This window comes from Onychomys torridus, chromosome 1 (assembly GCF_903995425.1).
Source record: "Onychomys torridus chromosome 1, mOncTor1.1, whole genome shotgun sequence".
Taxonomy (NCBI): domain Eukaryota; kingdom Metazoa; phylum Chordata; class Mammalia; order Rodentia; family Cricetidae; genus Onychomys; species Onychomys torridus.
The window spans coordinates 17239011-17255807 of NC_050443.1; the positions used below are offsets into that span (position 1 = coordinate 17239011).

Here is a 16797-nt window from a genome sequence, read left to right on the forward strand (position 1 = left end):
GGAAAATAAGAGCCCTAGGCCTTCCACAGCTCCCCACCACCTGCAGCAAAGAGACAGTGGGCCTGTCTCTGTCCTGGGGTAGACCCAAGAGACTACCGGGTCCAACATGGACAGAGTATGAACGTCCTGAGTAGAATAAAGCCAGACTAATGTGGGTAACTTATTGTCACCTTGTGCCTGCCATTCCCTCTAATTGTCTAGCTTGAATCTAGTCCTTAGTGGCACCTCTTTCATGTGCCTGTCAGTCCATATACCTGCCGTGGATGGTTCTAGCGGGTCATCCTGGCCACTAGCATCTCCTAAGAGGGCTGCAGGGTATATGCGGCCGCTCGCTGTACATAGAAAAGGGATGTGAGCTCCAACTGAGTCAAGGCTGGTCTGGACCTTTGGCAGACTGAAAAAACCGAGACACCGGGTTTGGGGTGAGGGGATTGGACGCTAGGACTCCAAGGGGGCGGGAAGAGAACGCGGAGGGATTGGAAAGGGGCGGGGACAGCGCGGAGGAATCAGAGTGGGCGGGATAAAACCCAGAACCTGAACCCCAGTTAGGCGCACGCGAGGTGGATCTGGGCTTTCAGGTGACGAGTGACAGCCGAGGACGGTTAATCAGATTGTGGACTCACTACACGGGGCCTGGATATATATATATATATACAAGGGAGCCTGGGGAGAAGAAGGTGTCCCTGGGATTGACTCCAGGAACCACAGCTGCAGGCCCCTGAACAGCGTAAGTACCCGGCGGGCACAGGAAGGGCTATGGGCCTTGCATTGGGGTAGGTGAATGGGGCTTTCCATCACTTGTCCTGGGCTCACTCATCACCACCAGCCCTCGCTGCGGAGCATGCGCAGTAGGGTGCTTCCTCTTTCATCCTTCTCCAGACCCCATAGTGGAAGGGACCCCTCATGCCTCTCCCTTGCAATGGGGAATGAATAGTGCCACCGTCGACAGATGTTCGTTTCTCTATGGGTCTAACGACTAGTGCATTTTTAAAAGAACTAAAACCTAGTATGTTTTATTTAAAGCCCCACAACTAATCCTGGATCTGTTTCCCTCCCCCATCCCAAATACACTGAATTCTCAGCAAGGCAGCTGCTCTCCATTCACAGAGACCCCCAATGGAATGAAGTCCTGCCTCCAAGCCATCCAACTCTCCAGCTGTGAACAGCAACACCCCTCAGGCGCTTAGGGCAGAGTGAGCTGAGTCTTGTGGTACTGCTGTGGGGAGGAAGGGATGGAGCCTGAGAGGTGGGGGCAGGGTCTGAACCGCTGGGGATGAGGGAGAGCTGGAGTCTAGACTTCCAGGGGCCAGGACCCCCGACTCCCAAAGTCTGCAGGAGGAGGTGCGGAGGTCCTGGAGAATGACTCTCCATCTTCCTCCTAGGGAATCCCAGGGAACATGGCTGAGGCACACCAGGCCTCCAGCTTGCTGTCTTCACTCAGCTCCGATGGGGCAGAAGTAGAGCTCAGCAACCCTGTGTGGCAGGAGATTTACCTCTCTGGCCTGCGCTCCTGGAAAAGGCATCTCTGGCGTGTCTGGGTGAGGAGGGCTACTGACTGGTTTTTGTTCTGGTGACCCAGGTACCTGCTTCCTGGTTGCCTGAAGCCCACTTATGAAAATCTGGTTGTCCAGTCCCAGGCCACTATTAGCTGTTTGTTCCTTCATCTGGGATGCTCTGTCCCATCCTCTGGCCTTCCCTGCTCAGCTCTTGACTCGCTTCACTCACCCCTGCTCCCCTCTCCCCTGCAACTTCTAGAACTCAAGTCTCCTTATTTTGGTATGATTGACTGGTGCTGAGGGTCCGAACCCAGGGTATTGAACAATCTAGGCCAGCTTGAATGATGCCCTCAGTCCCTCACTGGTGGATTCCAAAGAAGTCCTCTATCACCAGCGCCCCAGCGCCTCATGATGGACTCGAGGAAGAGGCTCTCCCACTGAGCCACACCCCCAGCTCCTTACTGACACATTTAATAAAGGGGATCCTGAGCTCTGCCCACATGCAGGTCCCTAGAAGCCACTGAGAGTGATACAGAGCATGTCCTCAGAGGGACCATGGGACTGATGGTGTCCTTTGCTCACCACAGAATGACTTCCTTACTGGTGTGGTCCCTGCAAGCCCCCTCAGCTGGCTCTTCCTCTTCAGTGCAATCCAGCTTGCGTGGTTCCTCCAGCTGGATCCTTCCCTAGGACTAATGGATAAGATAAAAGAGTTGCTTCCAGACTGGTGAGGACCTTCCTCTTCACCCCAGTCACCACCCTAACCCCCCATCGAGAAACTCTATGTGCTTTGCCTGTCAAAGAAATATAGTTTCTGGGAGCCAGGACTGGTGCGCACACCTTTAATCTTAGCACTCAGGGAAGCAGAGGCAGGTGGATTTCTGTGACTAAGCCAGCCTGGGTTGTTACACAGAGAAACTTCTTAGAAAACAAAAAACCAAACAAATAAACAAAAAAAGAAATGTAATTTCTGGAGCTTACTTGATGTCTGTTAACTGAGGTACAGCCAAAAAAACAAAGGCTTGCCAGGTGGTGATGGCGGCGGTGATGGACACCTTTAATCCCAGCACTCAGGAGGCAGAGGCAGGCGGATCTTTGTGAGTTCAAGGACAGCCTGGTCTACAGAGAGAGATCCAGGACAGGCACAAAGCTTCACAGAGAAACCCTGTCTCGAAGAAGAAAAGAAAGAAAGAAAGAAAGAAAGAAAAAAAGAAAGAAAGAAAGAAAGAAAGGCTTCTCTTTCATTTCATATCTTTATCTTTAACTTTTGAGACAGGGTTTCTCTATGCAGAGACCTCTCTCTATGTTGAGGCTGTCCTGGATCTCTCTCTGTAGACCAGGCTGGCCTTGAACTCAACAGATCCTCCTGCCTCTGCCTCCCGAGTGCTGGGATTAAAGGCATGTCCCAGCTGTGCTGAGACTCATAAACAGCTTATTTGTATGTGTGTTAGACTGCATGTGTGTGTGTACCACATGTATGCAGTGCCAGAGGAGGCCAGAAGGTATTGGATCCTCCGAATGAGTCAAATGGTTGTGAGCTGGGACCTTAACCTGTGTCTTCGGCAAGTGCTCTTAACCACCAAGCCGTCTCCTTAGCCGGCTGTTTGTTTGTTGTGTTTGTTGTTTTTGAGACAGGGTTTCTCTGTGTAGTCCTGGCTGACCTACAACTTGATATGTAGATCAGGCTGGCCTCCAACTCACAAAGATCTGCCTGCCTCCGCCTCCCAAGACCTGAGGGCCACCACTTCAGGGTTACTGTCACCCATCAGAGTCAGTCCTGAAACGTTATAGGGGCCAGGCAAGGTGGCTCACGCCTTTAATTCCAACACTTGGGAGGCAGAGGCAAGCAGATATCTGTGAGTTCAAGGACAGCCTGGTCTACATAGAGAGTTCCAGGAAAGCCAGGGCTACATAGGAAGATTCAGTCTCAAAAAACAACTAAACAAAACAAAAAAGAAAAGAAAAGAAATGTCATTAGCCAAGTACATGTCTATAATTACAACATTTGGGAGGCCCAGGCAGGAATTCGTGAATTGAGTCTTGGAATACAAACCAAGATCCCATCTCAAAACAAACATTATCAACTTCTTTAGGAAAGACCTGGAAACCAAATAGGAGTAAGTGTGCTGGATTCTTAGAGAGGGTCAGTCTTCCTTGGGAAAACATGCAGACTTTCTAGACAAGGCATAGCCCATATTAGACATAGAAACTACTAGAAAGGGCATATTCATGATTCATCTTTTTGTTTTGTTTTGTTTTGTTTTGTAGACCAGGCTGGCCTCGAACTCAGAGATCCACTTGCCTCTGCCTCCCGAGTGCTGGGATTACAGGTGTGTGCCACCGTGCCTGGCTCATGATTCATCTCGAGAGGGTCCATCCCTAGTATTCCAGCCATGAAGGGAATCCTATGGAGGGTACAGTGACCTGCCCATATTCATCTTTGTTTTGTATTTCAAGACATTTCCTGTGTAGCTCTGGCTGTCCTGGAATTCACTCTGTAGACCAGGATAGCCTTGAACTCACAGAGATCCACCTGCCTCTGCCTCCTGAGTGCTGGGATTAAAGGCGTGTGGCACCTGGGCTGGGCATTCCTTTAATCCCAGGGATTTCTGTGAGTTCAGGGCCAGCCTGGTCTACAAAGTGAGTTCCAGGACTGTTACACAGAGAAACCCTGTCTTGAAAAACAAAACAAAACCAAAAAATAAAATAAAATGGGGTGTCAATTATTCTATATAGCTTAATCTGGCCTGAAACTCCCAGAAATCCTTCTGCCTCAGCCTCCTAAGTGCTAGATTACAATATTCCCACACCTGGCTATGAATTTCTGTGAAGTGACTTTATTTATGTAGTCACTTCTTTGTGGCAGGGTCTCATGTAGACTAGGCTGTTCTGGCTTTCACTTCGTAGCCAGGGTGGACTGTGACTCATCCTCCTGCTTCTTCAGTGCTGGGATTTTAAGGTTGTGCCACCACACCCAGCTTATGCATTGAACCCAGGACATTGGCATGCTAGGCAAGCCCTCTACCATGGTGTATCCCTGATCCCAGAAAAGTGATTTTTAGAAGCTTGGTGCCTTCATAAGGGTGGTCATGGGCAGCAGAGAGACACATCCACTTTATGAAGTAAACATGTCGGTCAAATGGGACTGTACCCAACCCCCATCCTGCGCCTGCAGTCCACTGCACAGCTCCAGGGGCACCCTTTATTTCTCTCTCCCAGGGGCGGACAGCACTATCAGCTCCAGGGGCTCCTGGCAGCAGCACTGTTTGCCTCCTGTTTGTGGGGAGCCCTGATCTTTACACTTCATGTGGCTCTGAGGCTGCTCCTGTCCCACCATGCCTGGCTTCTGGAACCTCACGGCACCATGTCGTCATCCACGAAGACCTGGCTGGTATGTAAGAGGACCCAGACTCCCAGAACACACGCTGCTGTCCCTCTGTCTGGGTCTCTGCCGCCACAAGTCCTGTCTCTCTCTCCCACCCCCACCCCTGGGCCTCTGTCCATCTTTGTCTTTGGGTCTCTGAGTCTCCCTCTGGGTCTTTGTTTCCCAGTCCTCTCCTTCTCATGCCATCCTTTACCCTCCTCATTATCGCCCCCTCTCTCCATCACCTCTGTCCGCTCAACCCGTTCTTCACTGTCTCTACCTCTCTCCCTTCATTCTCTCTATCCTGCCTTCCCCTCCCCCATTCACAATCTTATCCTCCTTCTCCATCATCTCGATTCTCCCTCTCTCCATCAACTTCGTTGTCTCTGCCCCACATCTTCTTCGTCCTCCCTTCTCCCTCCCCCAACTCGGTCCTTCCTCTGTCCCGCAGGCACTGGTCCGAATCTTCTCGGGGAGGCACCCAAGGCTGTTCAGCTTCCAGCGAGCGCTGCCACGGCAGCCAGTGCCCACCGCGCAGGAGTCCGTGCGCAAGGTGGGCGTGTTCCGGGGTGGGGCGGTCCCGGGCAGGCTGGCGGGGGTCGGGGGGCTGACACTCCTCCGCGTCTGCACGCAGTACCTGGAGTCGGTGCGCCCGGTGCTTGGAGACGACGCTTTCGACCGTGCTGCGGCTCTGGCGAGCGACTTCCTGAGGCTGCAGGCACCACGACTGCAGCTCTACCTGCGCCTCAAGTCCTGGTGTGCTTCCAACTATGTGAGTTTGGGGGCCCAGCCCAGTCCTCTGGTGACTGGCCTGCCCTAGCCACGCCCTGCCACGATTGGCCTATCCACATGATTGGCCTGCCCCAGCCCTGGATTTGCTTCAGTAAGTCCCAACCCTTGCTCAGTAGCCCCGCCCCTATGGCAGCCCCTAAGCCCCGCCTCTTCACTCACCCCACCCCACCCCCAGGAGACAGGGTTTCTCTGTGTAGCCCAGGCTGCCCTGGAACTTGCTCTGTAGACCAGGCTGGCCTCGATCTCAGAGATCCTCCTGCCTCTGCCTCTGCCTCCAGAGTGCTGAGATTAAAGACATGGACCACATGTCCCGAATATTGGAATTACTTCAAGAGCCTCTATCTGAGTCTGAGCCCCACCACTGGTGTTAGGACCAGAATGCCAACATTAACCTGTGCAGCATTTCCAGCTCCCGGACGGTCAGCTAGTTTGGGAGCCAGGTCCTTGGCTGCACTTTGAGTTAAGCTCCTTGGGAAACTGAGGTACAGAATGAGTCACACGAATAAGGAATGCCCAGCCTTGCCTTCTGTAGGAAACTGGAGCCAGGCAACAGGAAAAGCGCACGTGAGGTGATGGCGGAAGGAGAAAGGCTATAAATCTGTCAGAGGTGGGCAGAGAGCCTGACAGGGAACTGAACCTGTCCCTGTGGTAGCAGGACTTAAGGGGAATGGAACAGGCAGACATCAGCCACTGTGGAAAGCGGCTTGGCTGGAAATTGAGGATGCAAAGATGGGAAGCCTAGAATGATAAGTTTTCTCAGGAATGTCCTAGGGAGCCCTGGGAAGATTTGCACTAGGAAGACAGGGTGTGTCTGAAGGCCTGGAGATTGAAGGTTGGAGAGGAAGCAAAAGGGGGTAGTTACAGATACTTTAGTTAATCAAAGCGTTGGGTTTGACTGGTCCTGGCGGCACATGCTTTTAATCTCAACACTAGGGAGACAGGCAGGAGGGAGATCTGTGAGTTTGAAGCCAAGAGTGTCTGGGAACAGAGCCACATTGGGCGTGAGGATCATCCAAAGCCCTCAATGTGCAGGGCTTGCAGAAAGCCAGACCTTAGTGTTTACTTACTGCCTTTTTCTTTTGTATTCATGTTCTGAGGCTAGATTCTGCTTTTTTTTTTCTTTAAGATTTATTTATTTATTAGGTATACAGTGCTCTGTCTGCATGTCTGCCTGCAGGCCAGAAGAGGGCGCCAGATCTCATTACAGATGGTTGTGAGACACCATGTGGTTGCTGGGAATTGAACTCAGGACTTTTGGAAGAGCAGTCAGTGCTCTTAATCACTGAGCCATCTCTCCAGCCCATTTTATATATATATATATTGGAGCTGAGGATCGAACCCAGGACCTTGGCAAACGCTCTACCACTGAGCTAAATCCCCAACCCCTATATATACTTTTAAAGAGCAGAATCTAGGGCTTACAGCCATGTAGAATGAGATCTGGTGCCCTCTTCTGGCATGCAAGCATACATGCAGGCAGAACACTATACTTAATGAATAAATAACTTTTAAATTAAAAAAAATATATATATATATGGTGCTGGAGAGATGGCTCAACCATTAAGAGCATTTGTTGCTCTTACAGAGGACCTGGGTTCGGGTCCCAGCACTTATATGATGACTCAGAAGTCTCTGTAATTCCAGTTCCAGAGGATCTGGTACCCTTTTCAGACCTCTGAAGGGGCTGCATCATGTAGTACACAGACATATATGCAGACAAAACACTCAAACATATAAATATTACTTCTTAAAACGTTTAGATTTATTTATTTATATGTTTGAGTGTTACCATGCCTAGCTAATTTTTTTTGGTTTTATGTGTATGAGTGTGTGCATGTTTGTATCTGTGGGTGTGTTACACACATGCAGTACCTTCAGAAGGGTGGCAGATCCCCTGAAGCTGGAGTTCTATGCAGCTGCGAGCTACCAGGTGGGTGCTAGGAACCAAACCCAGGTCCTCTACAAGAGCAGCCAGTGCTCTTAAGTGCGGAGCCAGCTCCCCAACTCCATCATCTGTCTCTGAGATGTGGAGCCTGCTGATTGGGGCTAGGCTGTCTGGCTAGCAAACCCAGCAATGTCTCTTCTTCCCCAGCACTGAGATTACAAGTGTGAACCACTGCACCTGGCTTATGTGAGCCCCAAGTGAGGCTCTAACTCAGGTTCTGATGCTTACAGGTCAAGCACTTGCCAACCAAGTTACACCCCAGTTCCCTTGTGCTGTTCAGTGGTTACACAGTACTCTGTGATTAACTAATCCTTCATCTATGGACATATAGTTTATTGCTAGTTGCCAATCATAACCAATTTCTCCACTGAGATCCTTTCTGCTCGGGTAACACAGGGAAGTCTGTGGGCTCCCTAGTGACACCACCCCTCCCCCACAAGGTCTCAGTCACCCCAGCTGAACGTCTCCATTTCTCCCCCAGGTGAGTGACTGGTGGGAAGAATTTGTATACCTACGCTCCCGAGGCTCACTGATGGTTAACAGTACCTACTACATGATGGTGAGGAGGGAGGCACAGCGGGGGCGGGGCCTGGGGGCCTAATGACCCACAATATGATAGAAGTTCAGAATGCTGTCTGGAGCCCACCACCCCACCTGATTTGGAGGTCAGGGCCCCTATCTGTGACAAACATGGTCTCAATTTGTGTCCTTTCCCTTTGCCACCAAGCAGGATTTCCTGTATGTCACACCCACACCGCTGCAGGCCGCCCGCGCAGGCAATGCTGTCCACGCTCTCCTCCTGTATCGTCACCTTCTGAACCAGCAGGAGATCCCACCGGTAAGGGGGGTCCTTGGATTGGGGACGGAGGTGCAGGGAACCACACAGGGCCCAGCTCAGGAGCCCTTGGCCTCCTGCAGACATTGCTGATGGGGATGCGACCCTTGTGTTCTGCCCAGTTCGAGAGGATATTCAACACTACACGGGTTCCAGGGGTGGAAAAAGGTGAGGAGAATCCCCAACCAGTCCTCATCCCTTCCTGCGACAGTGGCCTCAGCTAATAATGAGACTTTAGCCAGCCTGTGAGGGTCTCTGTCCTGGTTGTAATGCCTTCTGGTGTGATCTCAAGCAAATCATGTCCTCTCTGAACTTTCATTTCTTCAACTGTGAAACTGAATAGTACTGACCTGGGGTGGCATCAGTTTAAAAATAGCTTCATGTGGTACAAGCCAGAAAATCTCTCAGTAGAGTTTTTAATTTTTTTTTTTTTTCAGTTTTTAAAAATGAAAGAATTAGCCAGGCGGCAGTGGCGCACGCCTTTAATCCCAGCACTCGGGAGGCAGAGGCAGGTGGATCTCTGTTAGTTCGAGGCCAGCCTGGGCTACAGAGTGAGCTCCAGGACAGGCTCCAAAGCTACAGAGAAACCCTGTCTCGGGGGGAAACTTACATCATTGCTTCTTCGCTCTCCTCCTTCCAACCCCCCCCCATGTCCTCCATATGTGCCCTCTCAAACTCATGACCTTTTTTTTTTTTTTTAATTTGGTTTTTCAAGACAGGGTTTCTCTGGGTAGCCCTGGCTGTCCTGGAACTCACTCTGTAGACCAGGCTGGCCTCGAACGCAGATCTGCTGGCCTCTGCCTCCTGAGGTGGCTCTAGCTGGACCGCTTTGGTTTTTCTTTCTTTCTTTTTCTTAAATTTCAGTTTCTTTATTCATTTTCTTTTATGGGTCGGAGTGTTTTGCCTGCATGCCTAGTGCCTCTAGAAGTCTGAGGGTGTCAGATCCCTGGGAACTGGAGTTACAGATGGCTGTGAGCTGGGTGCCAGGAACTGAACCCAGGTCCTCTACAAGAACAAGTGCTCTTAACCTCTGAGCCATCTCTCCAGCCCTGGACCTCTTTTCTTTAAGTATATGTTATTTTACGTGTATGAGTGCTGTGCATGCATGTACGTATGTGTACCATGTGTGTCCAGTGCCTGTTGAGACCAGAAGAAGGCATCAGATATGGGACTGGAGTTACAGATGGTTGTGAGCAGCTGTCTGGGTCCTCTGGAAACACAGAAGGTATTTTTAACCCGAGCCATCTCTCCAGCCCCTTAGCAGACTTCTTGCCTAGCATGCCCTTGGTTCCATTCCAAACACCAAATAAATGAGGTACACCTGTCACCCCAGCACTAGGAAGGTAGAGGCAGGAGGATCAAGAGTTAGAAGTTATCCTCTGCTACATATCAAATTTGAAACCAACCTGGGTTATGCTCAGGCTCTGGAATACTATACAACTGTCAAAAATAACAAGCAAAAGCATAGCCCAAGGAGCAGAGAGCATGGTTAGTAAGTGGGGTGGTTCTTAGGACGTAGCTTCTGCCCACCTTCACGTTCTGCCCATACTCCTCTAGACTGCCTCCATCACCTCCAGGACAGCCGGCACGTGGCTGTCTTCCACCGGGGCCGATTCTTCCGTGTAGGGACCCACTCTTCCAATGGCCTGCTGTCCCCACGGGCCCTAGAGCAGCAGTTCCAGGAGATCCTGGATGACCCCTCCCCAGCCTGTCCCCTTGAGGAACATCTAGCAGCTCTGACTGCTGCTCCCAGGTAAGGGCTGCTGGCCTGAGTTTACAAGGGATGCACTGGGCTCCAGGGAGCAGGCTGGGCAGGGGCAAGGGCCAGTTGGGCTCAGGCCCATCCCACTTGGACAGGAGTATGTGGGCCCAGGTTCGGGAGTCAGTGAAGAACCATGCTGCCACTGCCCTGGAGGCTGTGGAAGGGGCTGCCTTCTTTGTGTCCCTGGATTCTGAGCCCGCGGGACTGACCAGGGAGGACCCTGCTGCTTCCCTGGATGCTTATGCCCATGCTCTGCTGGCTGGCCGAGGCCATGACCGGTAAGTCTGCCCCTCTACGAACCACCCCACACTCCGTGGAGACCTAGGGCCCCTCCACAGGAGACAGCTAGACTCTACCCCTCAGCAACCCCAAACTCAGTTTTGTAGAACAAGGAGACCTGGTTTGGTTTTGGTTTTTTGAGACAGGGTTTCTTTGTATAGCTGTCCTGGAACTAGCTCTGTAGCCCAGGCTGTCCTTGAACTCATGGAGATCCCCCTGCCTCTGCCTCCTGAGTGCTGGGATTAAAGGCGTGCAGCACAGCACCACGCCCAGATTGAGACCCCAGCCTCTGTCTCGGTGGCTCATTTTGCATCAGTAAACATAGATGTACCTCACTCCTTCCACCAGCTGGATTGTATACCAAAGCCTGAGGATGGTTTAGTTAACTGATACCCTGCCGTTGGACTTCTGGGTTTTTGCTAGTCAAGATCAACTTCTTCATTGAGCTGTGGTCAGTTAATGGAGTGCTCCTATGACAGAGGAACATTTAACCATAAAAATAGACCCAAGATTGTGGGTCTGTTACTAGCACCTCCAATGCTTCAAATAGAGCTGACTTCCTGGAAAAACAAAACAAAACAAAAAAAAAGCAATTCCCTAAATTTTATATCCAGGTGGAGACTGTCTGGAATCAGAGGCCCCTGACCCTGCTGATTCCCCTGCCCCATCCTCACCCTGGAGTGGACCCCTACACACCAGAAATCCCGTAGGTGCACATTCTCCTCCCTGCCCTGGCTCTTGGTGACCCATCCAAACTTCTTCTGCAGCTGGTTTGACAAATCCTTCACCCTCATCGTCTTCTCCAATGGGAAGCTGGGTCTCAGCGTGGAACACTCCTGGGCTGACTGCCCTGTCTCAGGACATATGTGGGAGGTGCGTTCCTCAGGCTGGGCACCCTGTCCAAAGACTAACCCTGAAGACCTTAGAAAAGAGACAGACAGGCTCAGAGACAGGCAGAGGAACACCCAGCAAAGAAGTGGGTCTGCCATGCTGACCTGCCTGGGATAACTGGGTCACTGGGACTCTGAGGAAGGAAGTGAATTTCCAGGGTCACACAAGAAGAAGGCATAGTAGCTGTGACCCTAGAGCCTGCAACACACACTCCTCCCTGTGCACGTGCAAAGACAGACACACACACACATACATACACACTCACAAGATGTAGCACACATCTGTAACCTAAATACTTGGAAAGCAGGAGGCTTTTCCATCTGAGGCCAGGCTGGGCTACAGGGTGAGGCCCTGCTGCAAAATGAAGTAAAGCTGGCCTTGGGCTCAGCTGGCCAGCTGCTCCTGAAACCCTGGACCCCACCCCCAGCTGTGGTGGTGGTGCCTGCCATTCCAGCACAGATTGAGGTGGAGGCAGGAGGACCAGAAGTTTAGGATCATCCTCTACAATAAATTCCAGGCCAGCCTCAGCTACATCAGGCCCTGTTTCAAAATGAAACAGAAAATGGGTCCGCTGATCCCCCGTCTTTATAAGGCAGCAGAGAGAGGTAGAAACGTGAACCCAGAAGGCTGACAGATGCTCATCAGTGCAAACTTCAAACATCCCACACCATTGGGTTCCAGAAGCCTTCACTCTGCCCACACTGGGCCGTGCTCTCTCTCTGTGCCAGAGGGGGATAACTGACAGTTTTATCCACAGTTTACCCTGGCCACAGAATGCTTCCAGTTGGGATATGCAGCAGATGGCCACTGTAAGGGGCAACCCGACCCCGCTCTGCCACAGCCCCAGCGCCTGCAGTGGGACCTTCCAGAACAGGTGAGGCTGGGTGAGATCTCCCCTCTACGCCCCTCGCCCTCACCCTGAATTCATCCACACGTTCCTCTCCCAAATTTCATATCACACCAAACACACCCACTGCCTTGAGTCCCACACTATCCCCAACCCTAGCCTCACCCCAACACTTTAGCTGTGTCCCACCCACCATCCCATTTTAATCCCAGCCCCATTCCCGCTTCTTCTGGTCTCCACACCTGCTCTCCCAAGTGGGGCTGTCCCAACAGCCATCGCCCTACCTGAACTTCAGCTCCAAACCCAGCAGCGTGCCTTGTCCCTTCAAAGCTAGTCCAGCTCCAGTGCAGCTCAGCCTTGCCTGCATCCCGGCTGTACCCACTCCATCACTGGCAGGCACCCTTGCCCTGCCTTAACCCTCCCTTCTTTACTGTCCCGCCCCACCTGACCACATCTCCATCTTCCCTTCCAAACCCATGCAGCTCCGCCTGTATCCTGAGTCTAACAGCAGTCCCTTCTCCCACTTCCTCTGGCAGATCCATCCGTCCATCTCTCTGGCCCTGAGGGGAGCCAAGACCTTGTCTGGTAACATCGACTGCCATGTCTTCCCCTTTTCCCACTTCGGCAAGAGCTTCATCAAATGTTGTCATGTCTCTTCAGACAGTTTCATCCAACTGGTCCTGCAGCTAGCCCACTTCCGGGTCAGTTGATACCCACAGTGCCTGCTCCCTCTGAGCTTTCAACACCCGCCTCTCCAGCTACCTCTCCTGTCTTTTGTTTTTGTCATTGTGGGTCATCTGTTAATCCATCTTATGTGTCATTCATTGTGTTTTGGATCAAACTTTTGAGGGGGCAGGGGATAGGGTCTTACAGTGTATCACTCACTGGCCTCAAACTCACAGATTCCACCTGCCTCTACCTTCCAAGTGCTAGAATTCAAGGTGTGCACTACCAAGTCTGGTAGGTCAGTCATTTGTTGTAGGCTGATCATCTCATTGTGAACCAGAGGTCTTATTCTGGATCATTCATCCTGTGTGGGTCAGCCATATTTGGGATCTGCCATCTTGTTGTAGGTCTGCCATATTTGGGGTCAGCCATCTTGTTGTAGGTCAGCCATCTTGACTCTTCTACATACATAGGAGGAGGTTGGTTAGAGGTCAGGATCAAAGCTGTGAAGACATCCTGAGGCCAACTGACAGGCCCTTCTCCTTTCCCCCAGGACAGGGGTCAGTTCTGCCTGACTTACGAGTCAGCCATGAGCCGACTGTTCCTGGAAGGCAGGACAGAGACGGTGAGGTCTTGTACTAGAGAGGCCTGTCGCTTTGTGAGAGCCATGGAGGACAAGGAGAAGACAGTGAGTGGCCTCCTGAGGTTTGGTTATTGTGGCCACGTTTGCAGATACTGTGGCCAGGATCTGGGAGGGGCAGTCACAATGAGGGGCTACTCTGCTCTGGTCGGAGGCTTCAGAAAGCCCTGCATGAGGGAGTAGTGACAGACAGTCTTTAGTGGGGGAGACACACAGTTCTGGGGAACACTTTGCAGAGAACTCTGTTTCCATTCTCCTGCTCTCCTCACTTTAGCCCCTGTGAAGCCATGTGACCATGATCTCCATCTACACTAAGCTTCACGTCGCTTATAGCCTCTACTCTAAACAGCTCCCCACTCCCCTCTACCTGTTCCCAAAGCCCTTACCTGGGAGATACTGTGGCTCACTAGAGAGCTTAAAGGTGCCATTACATGTGGCTGTGTGACCCTGTGTAAGTGGCTTCCACTCTGAGCCCACTTCCTCTCTGTAAAGCGGGGTAGATATCCCTGCCTTGTAGGCATCTTGGAAGTTGGCTTGAGGCCCAGTGTGATCTAGGTCACTTAAGTAAGCCCACGTCCTGTCTTCCCTTGACCTCCTACTGCCCTGGGGGACCTAGGACCAACAGTGCCTTGCCCTGTTCCGTGTGGCCGTGGACAAGCACCAGGCTCTACTGAAGGCAGCGATGAGTGGGCAGGGGATCGACCGCCACCTCTTTGCACTCTACATCACCTCTCGATTGCTCCATATGCAGTCACCCTTCCTGACCCAGGTCAGGAAGGAGAAGCGGGAATGGCAGGAGGAGGGAGGAGCTAAGAGCAGGGAGGGTGATGTGTGGAAGAATGGGTAGAGGCAGCTTTGCCAGAGGGTGGAGTGGGGTCAGTGGGAGTCTCTGCCTAGCAAGCTAGAGGTCCCGGGGTCAGTCCCTAGCACCATAAAGGAAGGGAGGAGGAGGAGGAACACAGTAGAAAAGGAGGCAAAGAGGAGGGAAGGTGGGGTCAGGGAGATGGGGCATGGGTACAGAGGAAGGGGGCCTCGGAGGAGGACAGCCACTGACTGGAGGAACTGGCAGAGGAGGAGGTCTTTTCTGCTTATGTACCGCCACTTACCTTCAGGTCCAGTCACAGCAGTGGCCGCTGTCCACCAGCCAGATCCCTGTACAGCAGATGCACCTGTTTGACGTCCACAATTATCCAGATTATGTCTCTTCTGGAGGTGGATTTGGGCCTGTGAGTGGACTGTGGCCCAGCCACTGGGCAGCTAGGGAGGGGGGATGGGGATTCCTGCCCTGTAGGTGTGGCGGAGGGGCTAGACCACAGACTTGCTTCACTTTCCCACTCCAGGCGAACGACCATGGCTATGGCATCTCCTACATCTTCATGGGAGAGAACATGATCACCTTCCACATCTCCAGCCAGAAGTCGAGCACAAAAACAGTGAGCTGAACTTGAGTGCCTTCCTCACCCCCCAAAATCTGGGATGGAGCCGTTCAGACCCTGGGGTCCTTGGTCTAGTCCCCTCTCTCAGACCTCAACATCAGGGCTCCAGCCTCCTCCATCAGATACAGGGGTGTAAGCCCCAGCCTTCTCCCCAAGACTCTGTGGTCCACATTTTAGCCTCCTGCTCAGACCCCCAGGCCCCTCTAGTCCCTTGTCTGCTTTTCCACAGGACTCGCACCGGCTGGGGCAGCACATTGAGGATGCACTGCTGGATGTAGCCTCCCTGTTCCAGGCCGGGCAGCATCTCAAGTGCCAGTTCAGGGGACGTGGGGAGAACTCGGGCTATAGACATGGCTTTCTCTCCAGTAAAACTGTGGATCCCAAGGTCCCCACAACTTCCACCAACTTTTGAGAGGAGCTGGTCTCCCTCAGGAAGGAGCATGCTGTTCTCAGAGCTAGGCTGGCACAGACGGGTACTGGGGATCCCCACACCCACCTGGTAATAAAGATACCTGAGTTGGGTGTGGCATTCACTGTGCTCTTGTGCAGGGTGTGGGTGGAATGGGGGAGGATGGAACACCCCTTCCATCCCAACTTGGATTCCCATTGTCCTCACCCTGACCATAGCCCACACCACCTCCTGAGCAGGCTCCACTCCAGACTCCCTTGCCAGACCTGCCCAATCAGCTCTAACCAGAGTCCAGTTCCTACTGTCCAACACCAGAGTCCTGTTAGACCATCTCCAAATGAAGGTCTGAACAGCAGTTCTTTTTCTATGAGGAGAAAGGCTTGAGACAGTGTATTATGTAGTCTGGGCAGGCTGCTCTGGAGCTTACTGTGTAGCAGAGGGTGATCTTGAACTCTTGATCCCCCTGTATCTGCCTCCCAGATGCTTGGACAACAGACACGTCACTGTGTCCCATTATTGAAAATCAAGTCAGAGGTAGGCTAACCTAAGCTACATAGCAAGGCCCAGTTTCATAAGGGGGGAGGGGTGTCATACCTTTAATTCCAGCGCCCTGGAAGCAGAGGCAGGGGGATCTCTTGAGTTCTAGGCCAGCTTGGTCTACACAGGATATCCAAAGCTACACAGAGAAACCCTGTCTCAAAACAAAGCAAAACAAAGCAAAAACTGTAACAGGGTTTTACTCTTAACCAGATGCCTCTGGGGATTGGTGGGTCACCATTTTATCAACCTCATTTGCAAGATGAGGTGAGAGACTCTCCCTAAGACCTGAGGGACTGAGGCCCCACAAAACTCTCTTTGTCAGGGTAATTACCTCCTCCTCTTCTCCTCCATCTCTTCCCTCCTCCTCCTCCTCCTTTTTGTTCTCTCTCTTCCTCTCTTGTTTATCTTTTTTTGAGACAGGGTTCCTCTGTGTAGCCTTGGCTGTGCTGGGATTAAAGGCATGCGCCTCCACCGCCCAGCCCTCTCTTTTTAATTTTTTTTCTTTTCTTTTCTTTTTTTATTATATTTGTGTTTTAATTTTACACATCAGCCATGGGTTCCCCTGCCCTCCCGCCCCCACCCCCACCTTCCCCCCCTCCCCTCCCCTCTTTTTTAAATTTTTTAAAAATATTGTATCAGTGTTTGTGTGTGTATTGTGTGCACCATTTGCTTGAAGTGCAAGCAGAGGCCAGAAGAGGGCGTCAGATGGTTACAGATGGTTGGGAGCCACCATGTGGGTTCTGGGAACTGAACTCAGGACCTCTGGAAGAGCAGCAAGTGCTCTTAACCACAGAGCCTCTCTCCAGCCACTTTCTTTTTTCTGTGTAGTTTTTGGTGCTTGTCCTGGAACTCGCTCTGTAGCCCAGGCTGGCCTTGAACTCAGAGATCTGCCTGG

The 16797-nt window shown here is 51.9% G+C and overlaps 1 protein-coding gene across 6 annotated transcripts; it reads left to right on the plus strand.

Annotated features, from left to right (window-relative positions):
- Nucleotides 1–502: 502 nt before the first annotated feature.
- Nucleotides 503–15482, plus strand: Cpt1c (carnitine palmitoyltransferase 1C). 6 transcript variants are annotated; one of them, XM_036194785.1, is made up of 20 exons: nucleotides 503–727; nucleotides 1083–1193; nucleotides 1383–1538; nucleotides 2084–2223; nucleotides 4716–4887; nucleotides 5312–5413; nucleotides 5495–5632; nucleotides 8079–8156; nucleotides 8325–8435; nucleotides 8516–8600; nucleotides 9990–10185; nucleotides 10290–10472; nucleotides 11241–11346; nucleotides 12122–12238; nucleotides 12748–12912; nucleotides 13431–13565; nucleotides 14134–14286; nucleotides 14630–14743; nucleotides 14858–14950; nucleotides 15183–15482. In XM_036194785.1, exons 3-20 carry the CDS (start codon nucleotides 1398–1400, stop codon nucleotides 15363–15365), a joined length of 2412 nt encoding a protein of 803 aa, XP_036050678.1. In that variant the 5' UTR covers nucleotides 503–727; nucleotides 1083–1193; nucleotides 1383–1397; the 3' UTR covers nucleotides 15366–15482. The 6 variants fall into 6 exon arrangements, with proteins under 6 accessions (XP_036050678.1, XP_036050712.1, XP_036050703.1 ...); XM_036194819.1 differs by having other exon boundaries at nucleotides 8555–8600; XM_036194810.1 differs by having other exon boundaries at nucleotides 8328–8435.
- Nucleotides 15483–16797: the final 1315 nt, after the last annotated feature.

Bases quoted from the DNA above. Each gene is read 5' to 3' on its own strand.
- Cpt1c (XM_036194785.1), top strand. From the start codon at position 1,398: ATGGCTGAGGCACACCAGGCCTCCAGCTTGCTGTCTTCACTCAGCTCC. The intron at 5,414-5,494 runs GTGGGCGTGTTC...GTCTGCACGCAG, and splicing joins CGCAGGAGTCCGTGCGCAAG to TACCTGGAGTCGGTGCGCCC. The intron at 14,951-15,182 runs GTGAGCTGAACT...GCTTTTCCACAG, and splicing joins AGAAGTCGAGCACAAAAACA to GACTCGCACCGGCTGGGGCA.